General features: G+C 43.1%; 1 protein-coding gene across 4 annotated transcripts in view; it reads left to right on the top strand.

The window, feature by feature from the left end:
• Window positions 1-20521, top strand: part of LOC131109036 (solute carrier organic anion transporter family member 5A1) — a 52084-nt gene that overhangs the window by 10666 nt on the left and 20897 nt on the right. For all 4 annotated transcript variants that reach the window (XM_058060571.1, XM_058060572.1, XM_058060568.1 and 1 more), the window contains 2 exons: window positions 4474-4573; window positions 5028-6276. In XM_058060571.1, the coding sequence (XP_057916554.1) occupies window positions 5355-6276 (922 nt within the window). In that variant the 5' untranslated portion in view covers window positions 4474-4573; window positions 5028-5354. The remainder of the gene's footprint in view (window positions 1-4473; window positions 4574-5027; window positions 6277-20521) is intronic.

Genomic DNA, 20521 nt, shown 5'->3' with positions numbered 1-20521 from the left:
AATCCCAGCCCTCCTCCTCCTCATCCTCCTCCTCCATCCTTGTCTTTGATGACAAAGGACAGACGTGGACACTGATCCCCCTCTGGGACTCAAACCGACAACCACAATCACAACCTTCTTCACAGGGCATAATTAGCACCGGCAGCAATAGCAAAAAAAAAAAAGAGCAACACCGGTGTGTGTGTTTGTGTAATCATTCACACTTTTGTCCCACACGTGTGTGTGTCAACACAAACTCCCACAGAGCAACTCAATCACGGTGCGAAGCCTCCATGGATCCGTTAGCCGGCGTGTGATCTCCGGATCAGCGGGTCGATGAAAGATAACCACAGAGGGTTTATTCAAGCCTTTACGATCATTAACGCGGGAGCCTGTTCTCTTGCTTTGTTTACACCAACGATGATGATAATTAGAATAATAATAATAATAATAACCATTGCGTCCCGAGCCAGTGCTCGTGGAAGTCACATGACAGGTGCCTTGACTGCATTGACTGTCATGTAATCATTGACGGTCTTCCCTGAATGGGGTTCAATTAAAGCGTCGGCCTAATGATGATTTTCTTCTTCTGCCTCCCCAATTAATGGTTGACTAATAAATGAAAGGCTTCTTGTTGGCGCCCCACAATGCCCCTGTGATGAGCATATTGGTAGACCCCCGCCTCCTTCCATCCAGAAGGCACACTTCAGTTGTTTGTGTTATATAAAAGTTTGGGTCCATACACAGGAGGGATTATGTCACTGCATTGATTCTGATTGCACCTCTTTTTTTTAGTGTGTGTGTGGGGGGGCATAGAGGCATGTGTCGGGTTTTGGGGGGGTATTGCTAATCATGAAGGAGCAGGCACGTATGGCCAACAATGGATGCCTGGATTACTGTCCACACAAAGACAGTGTTGCAGTAATTACATTGCAAACACTGCTGCATTGTGCATATGTGTGTGTGTGGAGAAGGTGGGACGGGGGGTTGGGGGGGCATGGGCAGAAGGCATTGCTCTGTTAGCAGCTGTATCTTAAGAGAGACAAGTGTGTGTGTGTGGCTGGCACGAGTGTGTTACGAGTGGGTTGAATGCGCCATATATTTGCATTGGAACTGATGTTAATAGGGTTTTAGATGATATCATAATTTCATTGAATCCTAATATATAATTATTAGAAGCATTTGATTTATTTATTTATTTGAAGCAGATCTTGTGTCGGTTGTGAATGGATGGTGCAGGTGTACCTAATGCTCTTCAGCCTATTAAGACCTCCTCCTCCTTCTTCTCTCCGCTCCTTTCATCGTCTATCCATCCATGTCTTCCTGTGCCTCCAGCCTTAGGCTGATTATCAGGAGTGGCCCGTTTACAGTACAGCTAGGAGGTAATTAGCGGGATGAGCCCGGCCAGAAGGACCCTCTTCAGGGGTCACTCTTGTCTTGAGGAGGATGTGTCAGGGTGGTAGGACCCCGGCCGACCTCAATGAGCTTTTTAATACATGAAAACATCATTGATGTAGTGGATATATCTGTGTATATATATATATATATATATATATATATATATATATATATATATATATATATATATATATATATATATATATATATATATATGTATATAATGACGCATACAGTGTGCCTGCAAAAAGCACACACTATCTTAAACCTCTAAAAGGCAATTATTCCATTCATGTGGACGTCGATTGTGAGCCATGAATATGAAATGTTTACCAGTGCCTCCTTTTTAACATTGTGGATGCTCCTGGAGGGAGGACAAAAGCCCTGAAGGCAGCGGCCATTTCCATACATATGTTAAAGGGAACCGAGGAGTGTGTTTACTCTAAACTCGGATAGAAATGCGGAGTAGGCAGATAAATTCCCTTTTCCTGCTTAGCTCATTAACTATTGGGAAAAAACTGCTAAAAAACTGAAAAAACTACTAAAAATAAATATTTTTTATATATATGTGAAAGTAAACAAAAAATATGATAGTATTGTAATATTCCTGCCTTTTATTAACTACACAAGGGGTGCAAAATATTACAAACAGTAATAAAAATAATAAAATAAAATATATGCAATAATAAAAAAATATTTGTTGAATTAACACCCCTAAAATAAATAAAATACAATATATACTGTATTATTTTCCACCGTGTGAGCTTGTCTTTGCTAACCAAAGCTACGTGTTATCAGTGTTGAACATCACTGCAGGGGTCGGGGTCTGCATTCTGTCTTAATGTCCTCGTGATGTCTTAGGAAAGGAACACTGAGCCACCTTTTGTCATGGATGGGACCTGTGTGAGTCCACTCACCGGGTCACCTGCTGACAGTCGGGTAGGGTTGGATGCTGGGGAAGGAGGGGAGGGGGGGGGGCACTTTAGCATAAGCATTGGTGGCCCAATCTGCTATGGATTGCTCCTCACAGCAAGGGGGCTTCTGAAGGCTTTTGCTGGGGGTCTTTATTTTACAGGGGGCCCTTGCACTTTTTAACACAATTACTACACCGCCCTTGTGTCCTCCTCGTGTGCACGGCTTATTCATATGCAGCAGCTGCTCAATGAGCTGCGAAGTTAAAACTCATTTGGGGAGTAGTAGTCGTATAGCGGGAGGAATAGAGGGGAATTCAACACAAAAGGATGCCTTTAATGTAAGCACAAGCTAGGTTGGAGTCCCTCGATATGTCTGTTGAGCTGTTTATGCAATTATTTCATAAGCTTTGACTTCCAGTTACAGGTGCCCGCGCCTCGTTTTCCCGTATACACCCAGCATCCAAGGCTATGCGCATTGTATTAATGAACACACATGTCAGTGTAAGTTTATGCGTCTGCACAATTCCCTTTAATAGCTCCAGACTGACTTTCATTAGGGATTCCTGCTCATGTCAATAAAGTTGCCATGGCTGACAGGAAGAGTGTCGGGTGAATGGAGCAGCAGGAGGAGGGGGGACCCACCAACTACCCCCCATCTCCTCTCTTCAAGGCCAGTGGAGATGACAGATTTATGTTTTTCTATTTAATTAAAAGACCAAAATGACTATTGTACCTAAAAAAAAAAATACTTGACCAGCCAAAATATTTCAGTAAATGTGCAAAATTATCCTAAAATTATTACATATTGTATTTCCTAATTATAAGCTGAATAAAAAGTCCACAAATCACACTTCTAAGCAGGTCTTATTACATTACAGTGTTTGGGGATAAAGCACCATCTAGTGGTCATTTGTGGAAAGTGCAACCTAATGGCAATGCATTAAATGTCCACAGAAGGGCAATGTTGTCTTACGCGCCTCTGATTTGACACTTAAAAATATTTAATAAATAATAAATGCATTTTGAACAACTATATGGATACAAAACATGATTATTCTCAGTAAAACCGCAAAATGTTGTGTTGCCACTGATTATGGGAACTTTTCAGCTATAAATAAGAGCCTTATCCTCACCACCTTCTGTTACAAATAGACACTTGTTTTTGTCCAGCAAAAAGCTACATGCTCACATCATTTGAAGTCATTTCTAAGAAAGGCTTTGTTCACACATCCATGGCCAAAGCTCTTTCAGTCTTCTGGGAGGTTCCGCTCTTGCAAAAGGTCACAAGTTCCATCCGTCCTCTCATGTTCAGTGCAAGAATAATCTGTTGTGTGCAGAACAATGTGTTATATTTCCCATGCACTTTAATAACCCAGAGGCTGACTTGTGGATGAGGGATGCGGCAACATGCTTGTAACATTTTAATATTTTATTTCTTTTAACTCAATTGAAGATTATTAGAAAGTTGTTGTTGTAGTTGTGGAGGGGAGACTTCCACGTAGTGGACATACCGTGTCATTGCAGTTGAATATAGCTTTGTGTCTTAAGATTAATAACATTTTAAGAGCGCGTGTTAGTTTATTCTACTTATTTTTATATTAATATTGTTATAATTATGATTTTTTTTAATTCAACCATTGTGTTTTTGCGTGAGCTGCTATCTGTCAATTACAGCAGGGTCAGCATGGCTCCCAGCTGTCTTGATGACGACGCGTGGTCTTCCAAACAAGCCGCCATGTTTGTCGAAAGGCACGCCGGTACATGCAGTCCGCGGAGGAATTGTGGTCACGTAGACCCGTGTAGAAATGTGATTTCAGTAAAATTATTAAAGAAGAAACTGTTTACAGTTTGTTTCGTGTGAGTCGGCGTTTCTTAGTTGCTCTTTATGAGACCATTTAGTGATAATATGTTCGGCGATTAAACCGTAAAACTACAACTCCCAAGTTAGCTTATGTTGTAAACAATTCGCCTCTTGTGTTGTGGTGTGTTCAGGGTGTCACCGTCTCTTTGCTACACTCGTTCTACTAAATATGGAAAAATCAATAACACACTTTATGTATTAGATTGCGTTCAACCATTGAATATACACTTTAAATATGAATGAATGGAGGATATTAACTTCATTTATCCCAGTCGCTTTGTAAGAGCAACCTGTTAAAGTACTGTAATTTCCTGTCGTCAGTGGAGGCGTCGGCGACAGCAGCAGCCCTCTGCATCAGGCCGATTTCATTCAGCGAACAGCCGCTCTCAGGACCGCAGGAAGCTACGTCCTTCAGTTTCTTGTGAGTACTATCGACAGTGTCCACCTCTAAATATTTATTTATAACTTATTTCCAACATTCGGGGCCAAAATGTCCCCCCTCCGTTTATTAATAATGCCAACGTTTCCACGTTGTGTTTGCCACCAAAGTGACAGAGTGAGACGTTTACGGACAGCGTGCTCTTTTGTTCTCCGGCTCTCTTTCTCATCTGACAAAGGAGAGATGGTGGTGTTTTTGTTGTTCTTTAAGCCTTTAGGGCACTTTGACAACACCACAGCTTCGTTGTAGATATTGTTAATATGATTAATTTGATTTTTTTTACAACATTTAGCGATAAAAGTGGCCAGTGGGCATCCTCTTGAAGTACACACTGAAATGCTATGTTGTTTATGCATTGTGGCAGTAAACAAGACAATGTTTATGTAGAAATATATAACCCTGACAGTTGCATTACTGTTTTTTTTCTTGGTTTTAGGAAACAACAAAGTGTCTAACAAAGAGTCATAAAAACAACAATCATGATGGGATTCAATACAAGGAAGAACAACACACAGAATTGAACTTTTTACGATATTTATTGGCAGGTGATGTTTTGCCGAGTGACTTGCTAGGTTAGTAAAGCCCTGGTGTGATGTGTTAAAAGCGTCCCTACAAATGGAAACATGCACATAACCACAGGGGTCCAGTCCACCGTGGCGGTGCAGTCTTTAGTCCGCTTCCACCTGCCTCGCCACGGTGTCCCTATGTCATACTAGGATCCTTGACAGCTCCGCCGGGGACCTCCTGAAGCTCACCTGGCGACATGACGGCGTCCGACAGTGACGAGACCGGTAGCGACCTCTCCGAGTCTTTGGAGATCCTCCATCTCCAGGACCAGTACATGGACTCGGAGAGCTGCTTCAAGTCTAAAAGCTTACCCATCTTGAATGAGACGCACTGCAAGGAGGTCGGACTGCTCGACGCCGCCCACGCGGAAGAAAGCCGCGAGCTCCGGCCTAAAACTCCCGATGAAGCGGACTCCCCGTCATCCAGGACGGACTTCTCCCCCTCTGTGTCCAGCATGGTGGGGCTAAGCAGCTCCCTCCCCGTGGACCCTCACAGGGCGGCCGGGGGTAAAAAAGTGGGCTTCTCCCTCTCCCACCTTATTCGCATCCCTGCCAGGAAGTATGTGCGCGTCATCCTCAGAGACTCCCGCTGTTTCCTGTTCTGCATGTGCTACCTGACTTTCATCCAGTCCCTGATGGTGTCAGGCTACCTGAGCAGCGTCATCACCACCATCGAGAAGCGCTACAGCCTCCGCAGCTCCGAGTCGGGCCTGCTGGTGAGCTGCTTCGACATCGGCAGCTTGCTGGTCGTCGTCTTCATCTCCTACTTCGGCGGCAGAGGTCAGAGGCCGCGCTGGTTGGCGGTCGGCGGCGTCGTCATCGCCGTCGGTGCGGCGTTGTTTTCCCTGCCCCATTTCATCTCGCCGCCGTACCAGATACAGGAAATGAACTCATCGGCGGGCCATGAAGGACTCTGCCTCAGTGGCAACAACAGCGGGCGGGAGATGTTCGACGCCGCGTCATGTCCCCGAGACCAGGAGGGCAACGAACACAACCTTTACGTGGCTCTGTTCATCTGCGCCCAGATACTTGTAGGCATGGGCTCCACGCCGATCTACACGCTGGGGCCTACCTACTTGGATGACAACGTCAAGAAAGAGAACGCTTCTCTCTACCTGGGTAAGTACCCCCTGGTACTTAGTACATACGGCTTTATCCACCTCTGTGTGCGCTTTAATGTGAAATTCAACCAATTCAATAGAGATTCAGAGATTGGGTCTGTTTACCATCCACTTGCATGGCCTCGGAACCACTAATACTGCAAAGTCAACCTGCAGCACTATAACAGGGAATGTGGGCTCAGGCAGAACTGGGTTGCCTGTGATTAATGGACCGGTACAATGTACAGTATGTGTGTGTGTGTGTGTGCAGGGAAACAAGAAGTTCCGATGGTCAGACAGAAGGCCTCCACACTGGTGTCGTGTTCACCCGGTATGCGGGTTCTCTGATTGTAATGCGCATAACTCCGAAAGTAATCCTACCATGTGACTGTGTTAGCGGGCTGTGTGGGGCACCCCTCAAAATCTGCCAGGGGCCTGCTGCCCCACTGACCTCGGCATCTGATTAGAAGAAGTATTTGTCCGGCGGTCATGTGACACTGCACCGGCCCTCCTCGGCCGCCCTCAAGAGCGAGTATCGATCACATCCTTGCGTCACACGGCCCGGCCACTGCAGCACCGCTATCGAACCGGTTGCAAAAAAAACAACAACAACAACAAACCTCGTTGACGCCTTAACTCCTCACAAGTGTGGAGGCATCTTCCGCGACCTCACTTTGACCTTGCTGACTGTTTTCGGCTTCGTGGCCCGGCGGGAAGTGAAAGAGGAGACATGTTATGACACGTCTGCGAGGCAAAAAAAAAAAAAAAAGTCCTTGATTTGCATTCCAGATGCTCGGAAGGATAACCATGGCAACCGTGGTGTCTCTTTTGTGAGGCAGGTGTTGAGATCTTTGCGGCATTCATCAGTCACAGCTGCTGCAGCAAATGACATACCACTGGATAAGTGTTAGCACTTTATTCAGGGACTGATAGAGAAACCACTTAACCTAGTAATCATCAAACCTATCAGCATCTATACCCCCCCCCTCCCCAATGCCTTGAGGTGGTGTCCAACCCCTGCCTCCTCCGCTTCCACAAACCCATAAACCCCAACCCAATTTGCACCGACTCAGAGGGGAGGAGTCGCCTGCATATTTTTGTAGGACAATGTTGGTTGACGCCGAAGTGGAGAGGGAGTGAGAGCGCGTCTTTTGTGAGGATCTTTGTGCTTGTGCATTTCCTCTGACCTGTAACGCTGTAAAAGCTTTGGTTCCGTCACCATGTTGCCATAGCAATAGAGTGGCACGCAACCATCTGAGCTTAACCCCCCCTCCTCGCCTGACCTCGTGATCACGGACAAGCTGAGAAATTGTCCATTTTTGGATTTTTTTTTTCTCGCTCTCTTGCCTTGTTTTTTTTTTTTTATCTCTGCTTTAATTGACAACACATCATTCTGTTTGTTACTATGGTGAAGCCACTCCAGCTTGCTGTAGATTAGGGTGTTCCCAACCTAGGTTCAAGACCCAAAATGGGTGTGGGGGCTATTTTTATTGGGTCTAAGCATACAAGGCTACAGTTATGTAATAGTCATATGTAATATGTAGAAGACAATATGTAATATGATATGTAATATCACGGTTGGATTATGGTTCCTCGCTAAACTGCGTTTTTCCAGACAATCTAGGATCAGTGTTTGGTGGTACGTGGTCTACGTGGTACACAAAACACGTAGAAATACAAGTACTAGTCTGGCCACTAGGCGGCAGTACTGACATGAAACATTCACACATTGCCTTACATCACATTACCTTAACACTGCATGAAGCCAGCATGCCCAACATCCAGCATGCTGGAGCCTATCCCAGCTGTCTTCGGGTGAGAGGCGGGGAGTACCATAGAGAACCCTAGCACACACAAACATGCAAACTCCACACAGAGATGCCTGAATTGGGAATCGAACCCGGGTCTTTTAGCTGTGTGGCCTGCGCGCTAACCTTGCTGCGCTTGCTAGCTTAGCAGCCATCTCGGGCCCGGCAGCATAAGAGTTGCAATATGTCGTAAACAATGAATAATAGGAGTGTAAAGGTGATTATAGGGGTGCTATTTCATGTCCACAGGGCTCTAATAATGTTATTTAGACCTGCACATCCCAGCTGATTGATCAATAGTTCCGTTTCTCCTGCTCATTCAACAGCATTGGAAAGCGACGGCAGTGACCTCTGCTTCCTTCTTCTTTTACCATTCACGTCCTCCTGTGATTCACAAGCCAATGACGCTGAAAAGGTGCTATTGATGGATGAATGCAAGGAGAGTAGTATAGGGGGGGGTGTGGGGGGGGGGGTCAGGGCTGATTAGATTGCGGACTGCACGTCCCTATGACCTTTTAAGGAGACACATGTGCAACTCAGGCTTTCCCTTAAGTGGATTCCTGCTTGTTAAGTGCTCGTTTACATACTTTTATTTTGTAAGGTATTCCACATGAACATAAATATTGGGACACCTGGCTTCCTCCACCAAGAAGAGACATTTAATCTGAAAGGGCAAGTCATTCAACGACACAACAGCAGCTAACCTGACACATTAAACCGTTATGTAGCGGCACTGTAGCATAAAGAACATACCCGGGAGGCTGAAAACCGGCAAGCCAATTCACCGAACTCTCGATCTCGCTCCACGTCGCTAAATCCATTGAATCACACTTTGGTTTATGGCAGTTTTGAGTGGAAAAAAGTGATCTTCTTATTCTGTGTGAAAGTGGTCAGTTTTTACCTGCTTAAGTTTCAAAGAAATACATTTGAGGCTAACTGGTTAGCTCGCTAGCTAGCAGCCATCTCAGGTCCCGGCGGCGTAACAGTTGCAATATGTCGTAAAAACAATGAATAATAGGAGTGTAAAGGTGATTATAGGGGTGTTATTTCATGTCCACAGGGCTCTAATAATGTTATTTAGAATGCCATAAACAGGTTTTCTATGCCGGAGCTTGCTTTATGGCGGTTTATATGAATACATATTTAAAAACATGTTTGATTATACAGTGGATATTGATATATAACTTGACACCTGACTATACTATACTGAAATACTGTATTATACTATGATAACTAATCATAATAATCATAATAATAATGCCAGTTAATAATATAATAACTGGCAGGAGGAGCAATTGCCTGACTACATTGCACTGATTAATTATCTAAAAATGCCTAAATATATTGAAGTAATATACCCCGTTGGATGTATTAATGCATCAAGATGTGTGTCTCATTACTTTTGACCTTAAAGTATGTTTGCATGCAAGGAGACATGGATGACGAGCATGATGGATTCTTCCTAGCTGACATTTTACGCTATGCATTAACTAGCTCCAGGAATATGTCCACTAGTAATATTTTTATACTGTTTTTTTTTTCTTCCCCCCACTCAGGACGGCGCTTGAGTGGGGCCTCAGTCTGGTCTTGTGTGCTTGCATAAGCACAAGGGGTGTGTTCACTACTCCACCCCTTGACAAATTTAGAAAGAACAGTTGCTCTAGTGTCTCTTTTGAAGCGTATTTATGTATTATTTAAACAAAACATGGATTTTTAAAAATGTTTTCTTGCTTTTGTGGTAGAGGAGTTCACATAAACGTCCATTACAGGTGTGGCGTGTAACGACCCCGTAGACCCCTCTCCCGCACCTCCAGGCTCCCGGATCGTATTTCCGCCTCCACTGGTTTTGGGCCTGTCAGAGACTGGCACACTCGCTGAAAGAAAGCCGCTCTTGTTTCATCACTGCTAATTCACACGGGGGTTAAATATTGCACCCCCTCCGCGCCGGGCCGCAGGGTTACTCAGCAGCAGTCGGTCGACATTTTAGATACTATGACTTACTTCCTCGTGAACCGTGTGCCCTTTACGGTGTTGATGACGCTTTTTGTTTTCCCCTTCAGCAATCTTATCATTCCTCCACTTCCATAAACACTTGAGTGACGAGTAGGAGGAGTCGCAATCAACAAGTGTGGGAGTCTTATTTGTTTCCACGGGCCGCTGTATTGGTGCAGGAATCATCGCCGGATGCCTACTCGCCATTATCAGCACACTGGCCGCGGATTGTTTTGACAGTGTGGGAAGGTTCCTGGGGAAATGCCATAAGAGAGGGGGGGGTTTGTGATTGCAAGAACGCTGAGAAAGCTTTTGTTTCAGTTATGCCGGTGGTGGGGCGGCGGTGGTGGGGGGCGGGGGATGACATTTTTTTGTCTTTGTTCATACTCGCTCTTTGGTCCATGTTGTTCCACGTAATCCCCCTTGATCCCCGTCTCTGGTTGAAATTAAAGAGCAGCCAAAAATAGGGTTTGAATTGTTCAATTCATATTGATGCCATAACTCTGGAATATCATAGTTAAACTGAACGGGAAAAAAAAACATACAAGGGAATTAGTGTGTGATTACGCCGTTGTATAGACAACCATGCCTTGTGGTGTCCTGTCAGGAAATGACTGTACGACGTTAATTAGCAGATGCTATCTCCTGTCCAGACTCTCGCCACTCCAAGTACCGTTGCCGCCACTCACCGGACGCCCCGGGATCAAATTTGGCAGCTACTTTCAAATGAAATACCCTCTCCGTCTTATCTCCTTGCCTCAGCCTCCCCTCCATGTTTATCCGAGTCTCGGGGGGCCTTGTTAGGACCACCGCAGATGAAGAAATGATGCTTCATTGTAGTCCCAGGCCCCTGCGAGCGGCTGCCTCGCTGCCACTCTCCTTGACCTCGGCACTGTGATGATGGAGAGCGAAGGAAGGGCTCCTTGAGGGAAGGTTTTGTGGTGTTTGCTAGAGAAACATTTGTGTTTGGTCCACTTTATTGACGTTTTCCTCCATTGTTTACTTTGTTTCTTGAGTTTTTTTTTTACCTGAAGCTGTTGTTCCCTCCCTTGTTGGCTGTTCCCAACTTGACGGGATGGCAGATGGATGTCTGTGAACATCGTCTAACCTCACTCCCCCCTCGGGACAGCTGCACTACTCGGAGATAGACGTGCTGGAAAACATAACGCAGCGAGACCAGAAGATATGCCCTGACAGGCGTGCATGCCGTGGCGAATTTTGGTCGCTCTTCCCAGGCTCCATTACGCCACTAAATGTAGCATTAAGCTGGTTGCCTATCATGTACCACAGGCTAATTGGGTGTAGTGTAATTAGGAGGGAGACGACTGTAGGGACACTAATGTGACATGCAGATGTTTGGGAAAAACAACTTAAATCAAAGCTAACTGGACTGGGAAATGTTGGAATAGATGTTCGGAATAGTTTTTCCATCCAGCACACTGCGGCTATCTGCACATCTGTGCTTGTGTCACAATTACGTGTGAAAGAAGACGCTTACACCACTGTCATTGTGTAGGCGACGCTGGTACCGCACGACGATGTAACTTCAGGCATCCTCCGCATCTGATGGCCGTGTAACCAACCTGCATGTCAAACCTAGCGTTAGATACAAAGATGGCTTTTTGATGATGGTCATATGTGTTCCCTTGGTGTGTTTAGCAGCACCGAAAGCGGGTGAAGTCAATCATCTCCCTCACGTGTTAGCTTGCTTGCATCATGAAACCTTCTTACTCGTGGACATGACCCATCCCTAGTTAGATTTTGGACAAATACGCTATAGTCAACCACAAAGCAGCGATCATTAATGAAGTAATTGTGACAATGAGGGAGTGATATTGGTAATGGTAATGCTTTAATTTCACTTGAACATGCATCAGATTACAATTGAATGCATCACATAATCAGTTCACAGTTCCACATGTCCAAAAGGTGTAGGAAGAAGCAAAGCTTATTAAATCCTACCCCGTACTTTTACAAGCAGTAACTGTTACATTTGTTCATTTCCTGCTTTCTTAATGTAGTTTAAGTTTTTTTTTTTTAATTTTTGTCACGTACCAAAGTACAAGGTGATATGACCATACAATGACATAATGGGTACCATAGTAACAGTCAATATAGTGATATATATATATATATATATAGCACATCATCATCCTTGTATTTAGCAAACATCAACTGCTTGTATTGTTTCTTGAATTGGCTCATCGTTGTGCATTGTTTGAGGGTCTTACTCAATCCATCCCATAGTTTGATTCCACATACTGAAATGCTATGGCTTTTTAACATAGTCCTAGCATATAAGTGTTTCAAATGTTCTTCCCTGAGATCATATTTCTCCTCTCTTGTAGAGAAGTATTGGATGACATTTTTAGCTAATTGGTTATTTTTAGCCTTATGCATTATTTTAGCTGTTTGAAAATGAACTATATCAGCAAGTTGAAGTATTTGTAGTTTTAGAAATAAGGAGTTAGTATGTTCTCTGTAGGCGGCATTATGAATTATCCTTACTGGCCTTTTTTGCAGTACATTTAGCGAGTGAAGATTGCTTTTATAGTTATTACCACATATTTCCACACAATAAGTAAGATATGGTAGAACCGGAGAGCAGTAAAGCATTAAAACCATTAATAAACTATTCAAACCACAATGGAGCAAGGGATATGTTACATGTAAAATGTAGATAAAGTGTGGTCTTCTTGGAGCCACACCGCATGGACAAACGTAAACAAACATCATTTGCGTTAAAGCTACAGGCACACAAAATGTTGTGTTCCCTGTATGAATTATTAAAAGTACTTTTAAATTTAAGTTTGGTACCTCTGGGTTTATTATTGTTGAGAAATAGTATAATATATTATTACACATTGCGTCACTGAGGACACAAAAGAAACAGCATTCTGCCCGCCAAGGCAGTTGAGAAGCAGCAACAGCAAGCGAAAAAGGTAAGAGTTTATTATCGATAAATACACTCTGCATGGCTTTTTGGCAGAGAGAACTCCCGGCTGGTTTTTTTGTACCAACGCCAGCCTTGCTCTCGCTCCCACTCTGAAGTGGCTACAGAAGAGGTTCTGTTAAGAAGCCGTTTGCATCTGTAACAATACACGGCAAAGCCAATTTCATTCGGCGTTGACCTGTCACCCGCAATTATCTTTCAGAGCTAGCGTCACTATGTATCTGCGTCATTACATCGCTATTATCATGAGAGATTTTTGTATTGTGAAAAATGGTTGTCAGAAGTCTTATCTGTAATGATTGACTGGTTATCTTTACTTTTGATAGGAATAACTTCCATTGCGCTCTTTTATATAATAATTGAAGGCATCTACGAGAATAAAGCTGTATATGTGACAGAAATAAGAGGACATCAGGAGGGAGTTGAGGTTGCGTCCCCCCCCTTGTGACCAGTCATGGGAGCTTATAGCGTTAAGGTGGTACCGTCGTCGCCTAACGGGTGGTCTCAGCATTTTGGGCTGTCTGATCATTTAGCTTCTTTTAAAAAGTCTGAGCCTGCGGCCTGTACCAGTCAGTACCGCTCGGATCAAACGTCTTTACCGCGCTTAAAACATTCCGCACGTCTTGACTCCTAATGCCCTTGATGCTCCTTTGACAAAAGCAAGACCCGGATAAAATGTTTAGGAAACTTCATAAGGATAGAAATGACATCACATGCTGTTGCAGAACACGTGGTATTGTCATGGTATGGGGGTGCACGAGTGTTGCGGGCACTGGGGAGCTGCAGTTCACTGAGAGAAAGCATGTAGAGCAGGGGTTTCAAACACGCGGTCCGCGGGCCAAATGTGGCCCGCAGGACACTAGTTTGAGGCCCACGCCTTGATATGAAAGTTTAATGTTTGATATGGATGCTGTATGGTATCATGTACCCAGAAAAAAATATTACGTTTGATTCATGTTCATGTTAAAGGTTAAATAACTGTTAATAGTTATCCTCTCTATCCGTGTGGAAGTGGTAAGTTTTTGGCTATTTAAGTTGAAAGGAAATAACTTGAAGGCTACCGTTTAAGGTCGCTAGCTCTCTAGTTTGCGAGTTAGCATGTGTCTCAAGACCCTGCAGTTGCGCAATATGTTGTAAATAGAAAAAGTATAAATGTGACGTGTTTTGTCATGTCTACAGGGCTCTAATAATGCTTTGTTAATTTTAATCTGAAAAAAATAATTTGTCTACCCACCAACTATATGTGGTTTAAGTTTTTATTATTTGCCGTTTTATTATTATTATGATTATATTTATTTATTACTGATTAATTGATTTTCTTTATTATTGATTTGTTTATTTATTTGCATCTTATTTTGTGCAGAAAAAAATTAAATTAAGATATTTGAGAACATTAGAATGTTTTATCAGAGCTTTTATTGTAGAAAATCGGAACCAAAGCACTGAAAAAGTTGGTATATTTTTCTGTTTTTAATAAATGCGTTATTTTTTTTTTTTTGGAAAACCTGATGTGGCCCAGTCTCACCCAGACCCTAGCTCCAGTGGCCCCCAGGTAAAAGAGTAAAAGAGTTTGAGACCCCTGATGTAGAGTATGACAGTTCCCCAACAAGATGACGATTACCATTACCAGCTGTGTAGATTCTGGCTAATACTATTATTGCCACGGCGATACTTGTCGTCCTTGCCTTATTCCCTGTGATCAGGATCAGGAATGCATGATGCGTACGAAGGCGTTATGAATCACCACCAGTCCCGAATAACACTGAGGTGACAGCGGTATCACATCTTTTCGAGATTAGACAAGGTCTAAGGTTGTGAGGACAAATCCAAGGTTCCTGCGTGCCTGTGTGTGACATCACCTGGAGATTGTTTGGATGCTCAGCCGGGTCCCACATCATTTATTAAAGCTGAGTTTTGTGCCACAGAGCAGAATAAAAAGCAAGAGCTATGCTTTTTTTTTTTTTTTTTTAAGAAGTTTTTATTGCAAAGACAAGCACAATAGGCTGTAAACAATCCGATGATTCATGTGTTTTCATCAGTTGTATCCCTTTAACCTTATATTGCTCCGACAAGACCCTCTAAGTCCTAGCCTGTATTGTCTTCACGTAATTAAATCAAATCATTAGCCTGTGGTAATTACTTTGCCCCCCCCTCCCCCCCCAGGGGGATGAATCATTGTGCTTTCTCATCAGGTGGGGTGGGGGGTGGGGGGTGAACACAAGGTCAGGGCAGCTCCGTAGGGAGCGGGAGGTGAAATGCTCCGCAGACGCCATTTTATTGTTATGACTGAAAATTCCATTTACAGTCAAGGTAACTGTGGACACGGTCGGGTGTCATAACGACCGTAATTCTTAGAAAATCCCTGCTGTTAAAAACATCTTTCTAGGTGGCGGGGGCTACACATCAAGTATATCACATTTTCTCCATTGACGATATTTGTAGCATGCTTTGGAATACATGCTAGCTAGCATACATGTTATACTGACATCCTCAACAGTTTAGAATCAGTAACTTTGTTGCCACTGCAAAAGACGGACACATGCACATGAAGTCCCCTGAAGGGGTGTGCCAGGTTTATGGGGTGCAGCAGTTTGGAAGTCACCAGTCATGACTGTATTTATATGTTTGGTATTATTAATGATTAATGCCAAAACACATTATAACATTCTATACAATATCTTGGCATATTAATAAAAATACATGAAAACATCGCTTTACACCAGGGATGACTGTGGTGCATTCTAAAAATAGAGATAAACAGACTTGAAAAAAGGAAACATTTGCAGTAATAAAGTCAAAATATTGATAATGAATAAATAAATAAATCCTAAATATTAAGGATTTTTTTCCTCAATATTTTGACTTTATTACTGCAAATGTTTGCTTTTTTTCAAGTTTGTTTATCTATATTTTTCATCTCTATTTTTCGAATGCACCACAGGCAACCCTGGTGTAAAGTGATATTCTCATGTATTTTTATCAATAATAAATAATAATTTTAATAAATAATAAAGTCAAAATATTGAGGAAAAAATCCTCAATAAATAAATAAATCTCTATCTCTAGTTCATCTCTATTATTAGAATGCACCAAAGGCATCCCTGGTGTAAAGTGATATTCTCATGTATTTTTATAAAAAAAAAATAATAATAATTTTAATAAATTATAAAATCAAAATATTGGGGAAAAAAATCCTCAATAAATAACTAAATCTCTATCTCTAGTTCATCTCTATTTTTAGAATGCACCACAGGCATCCCTGGAGTAAAGCGATATTCTCATGTATTTTTATCAATAATAAATAACAATAATTTTAATAAATAATAAAGTAAAAATATTGAGGGGAAAAAAAAATCCTCAATAAATAAATAAATAAACACTAAATATTGAGGATTTTTTCCTCAATATTTTGACTTTATTACTGCAAATGTTTCCTTTTTTCAAGTTTGTTCATCTCTATTTTTAGAATGCACCACAGTCATTGTTGTCATTGTCACTATCACAATTTTAATTTTCCAACAGTAAAATCCAAATATTAAGAAAAAATTAATATAACAACGTGTTGAAATTTTGATTTATTCATTTTAAACTTATCATAACATGACAAAAAATCAAAATAAAGTTGCAATTTTTGGAAAATCAGCCATAAAGTCAAAATATTAGTTCCTTAGGCTAAAGGCACTGAACAGTAAAGTGTTAGAGATCACAGCAGGAAGGATGTAAGGAGGCAGAGTGGAGACAACAGAAGCAGCACTCGGTCCCTGTAGATGTCTTGTGCTTGATTTTGCTGAGAAAGCTTTATCATTCGGTTACCAGCAGCATCTCTCACACACGCTTCTTCTTTGCTCTCTTCATGCGCGCCCTTGCTACCATGTCATTCTGTCTCTTCCCGAGCCATCTGCTTTGTTTTGTCTCCTCTTTCTCCCCCACGGGACCCCACCATTCAGTTTTTTTTCCCTGGCTGTATTGCAGCTCTCTGGATTACTGTTGAGTAAATCTCCTCTCTTGGTGGCGTGTGTGACAAATCTAGGAAACATTAAATTGTAGTCTGTAATGCACCATAACAGGCCTGCTAAACTGGCCAAATCCGCCCCATCAATCAAAACTAGTAGAGACACTGCTTCTGTTTTAATATAAGACGTAAGACTTAGGGCTGCACGGCGGTCGAGTGTTTAGCGTGTAGACCTCACAGCTAGGAGACCCGGGTCTAATCCCACCCTCTTTGTGTGGAGTTTGCATATTCTCCCCGTGCATGCGTGGGTTTTCTCCGGGTACGGTTTCCTCCCACATTCCAAAAAAACATGCTAGGTTAATTAGAGACTCCAAATTGTCCATAGGTATGAATGTGAGTGTGAATGGTTGTTTGTCTATATGTGCCCTGTGATTGGCTGGCCACCAGTCCAGGGTGTACCCCGCCTCTCGCCTGAAGACAGCTGGGATATGCAACCCCAGCGCATTAAGGAAGGAAGGAGGCAAAGAAGGAAGGAGCCAAGGAAGAAAGGAGGCAAGGAAGGAGGCAAGGAAGGAAGGAAGGAGGTAATGAGGCAAGGAAGGAAGGAAGGAAGGAAGGAGGCAATGAGTCAAGGAAGGAAGGAGGGAAGGAAGGAACGAAGGAAGGAAAGAGGCAAGGAAGGAAGGAAGGAGGCAATGAGCCAAAGAAGGAGGGGGCAAGGAAGGAAGGAAGGATGGAGGCAAGGAAGGAAGGAAGGAAGTAGGCAAGGAAGGAAGGAGACAATGAGCCAAGGAAGGAAGGAAGGAAGGAGGCAAGGAAGGAAGGAGGCAATGAGTCAAGGAAGGAGGGAAGGAAGGAAGGAGGCAATGAGTCAAGGAATGAAGGAAGCAAGGAAGGAAGGAACGAACGAAGGAAGGAGGCAAGGAAGGAAGGAAGGAAGTAGGCAAGGAAGGAAGGAAGGAAGGAAGGAGGCAATGAGCCAAGGAAGGAAGGAAGGAGGCAAAGAAGGAAGGAGCCAAGAAAGGAAGGAAGGAAGGAAGGAGGCAATGAGCCGAAGGAAGGAAGGAGGCAATGAGCCAAAGAAGAAAGGAGGCAAGGAAGGAACGAAGGAAGGAAGGAGGCAAGGAAGGAAGAAGGCAAGGAAGGAAGTAGGCAAGGAAGGAAGGAATGAAGGAAGGAGGCAATGAGCCAAGGAAGGAAGGAAGGAAGGAAGGAGGCAAAGAAGGAAGGAGCCAAGGAAGGAAGGAAGGAGGCAATGAGCCAAGGAAGGAAGGAAGGAAGGAAGGGTAATGTAATGTAATGTAATGTAATGTAATGTAATGGTTGATGCAGGTCTAATGCGGAGAGCAGCACAACATGACTGTGATGGTGTTGAAAGTGGGCCTCCAATTGGCAAGCAGATGCTGACTTGGTAGAACATAAGCAGGACTAAAGCAACAGCCCCCAACAAAGAGCTCCTCATCCATTACCTCCACACGTGCATGAGCCATACCTAGATGCCTATAATGTGTTGTCCTTCACGAGCCGCCGCTGAAGGTCTGTTGCGTAATTGAGTAAAGTGAGCCTGCGGCGAGGCGGGCTTTCTTCATTGGCATGCGCTCCCCGTGCGCCACTGTGACGCCCCGCCACCACCGCAGCATGTGTGTGAGTGTGATCGAGCGCCTCCGTTGCTGTGCCAGCACATCTGTCAATTTGACATCCCTGCCCCCGGTCGCCCTTCAGCCCGGCCTCGGGTCTTTTTCATCCCTAAGCCGTCTCGGTCCTGTTGCTAGGTGGACGAGATGGAGCAAAGAGCGCAGACGCCGGAAGCTGGGGGACGCGCCGATTGATGGGGTACTAAGACAGACTTTTATTTAATGGCTAATGGCACACAAAATATCACCGCCCTTGTCTGCTTGGATGAGTGGCTGGATGGAATCCATTTTAATGTCAAGCAAGTCTGCAAAATGAGAAACTGGATGGGCTAGACCAGCAGTTTTCAGGATTCTTTTATTTTTTTGCACCTTGAAAAAAAGAAACATTTTGACTCAATGACTCAAAAATGAATTGAGTCATTGTTTTTAGAGTGAGACGGTGTAGAATGAGTTTTAGATGAGCAGAAAAACACCAAAACAGTCATTCATCCATCCATTTTCAGGGTCACTGGTATGCTGGAGCCTATCCCAGCTGTCTTCGTCCGAGACTGGTCGCCAGCCAATCACAGGGCAAACAAAATGTTTTTGGAATGTGCAAGGAAACCAGAGTACCTGGAGAAAAAATTCATGAAAACTCCACACAGAAATACCAGAGTGGGGAATCGAACCCGGGTCTTCTAGCTGTGCGCTAACCACTCATTCACCGTGCAGCACAAAACAGTACTATGAAGCTGCAATGGTTTTTCATGCTTCAAATTGTTCTCCAATATCAAAGTCTTGGGAAGAAGGGGACTTTCATGGCCGAACAGTAGGTTTTCAAGCTCTGGCTCGCTATGAGTTTTGTTGAGCTGCACTCTATTTGCTTGTGTAGTCGATGTGCGACTAGCAAGTCCGTCCAAAACTGGGAACTGTACAAAAAATGTTTATGATTACATGTACCGTTAAACTCCTAGTTTTAAGTTATGAACAACTCAAGAGCCGTGACCTCAACCCCATTTAACATGAGATGGATTCTTGGTTCAGAAATGTATGAATGTGGATAACTTCCGCCAGACTCTATGTGTCCCGATACCTTTGTCCATGTAGCGGATTTGAATCCAGTATCCGACGCTCTTACTCCGGCCTGTCCTCAATTCTTTTATGTGCCTGTGAGTCATTTTTCATCTGAAGGAGGAGATAAAAAGATATACGAGCCCTTTTGCCACGCTTGCCCACTATAATTAATAGTTGGTCCCCGCTAATATCCTGCCACATTGTGTTAGCGCTCCGACCGCGGCTCTGTCTCGACTCGGGATATGAGAGACGGCGGCATGTTACGGAGGACTTTTCCAGATGATGTACTACACGTATATGCGATGTGAAGGAACCGAGGAGGAGGAAGGACACCTGCTTTAGGTGCTTAGAGACGGTCTGCTCGTGTGGATTTATGGATGGGAAACACCTTTAAGGATGTGACATGCATAGATAAACATGCTTTATAGGCCTTTTCCAAAGCATGGGGACAGTTCTCCTTATTTATCCCTATGGGAGATGACTGAGTGGAACCTTGGTTAGCGTCAGTTTCTTCCACAAGGTTTGACTCTAACCAAAACGGAATCAAAACTGAACCAGTATTTAGATATATATATATATATATATAGTCTTCCTTTATTGTCATTGCACAATAACACAGCAGTGAAATTGCCAATGAAATGTCGTTGCCTGGCTCCTGTATAATAATAAATAATAATAAATATTATAATATATAAATAATATATAAATAAATATTAATGTTGATAATAAATAGATGACATCAGATATGAACAACAATGTACAGCGTAAACAGTAATTTGTACGAATAATTGAAATAATTTTGAATAAATAATAATGATAATTTAAAGTTTAATAATGAATTAATTATTAATAATAAATAGTTTAATAATAAT

This window comes from Doryrhamphus excisus, chromosome 21, assembly GCF_030265055.1.
Source record: "Doryrhamphus excisus isolate RoL2022-K1 chromosome 21, RoL_Dexc_1.0, whole genome shotgun sequence".
Lineage (NCBI taxonomy): Eukaryota > Metazoa > Chordata > Actinopteri > Syngnathiformes > Syngnathidae > Doryrhamphus > Doryrhamphus excisus.
The sequence above is the reverse complement of the archived record's forward strand: the minus strand, read 5'-3'. Positions and strand labels throughout refer to the sequence as shown.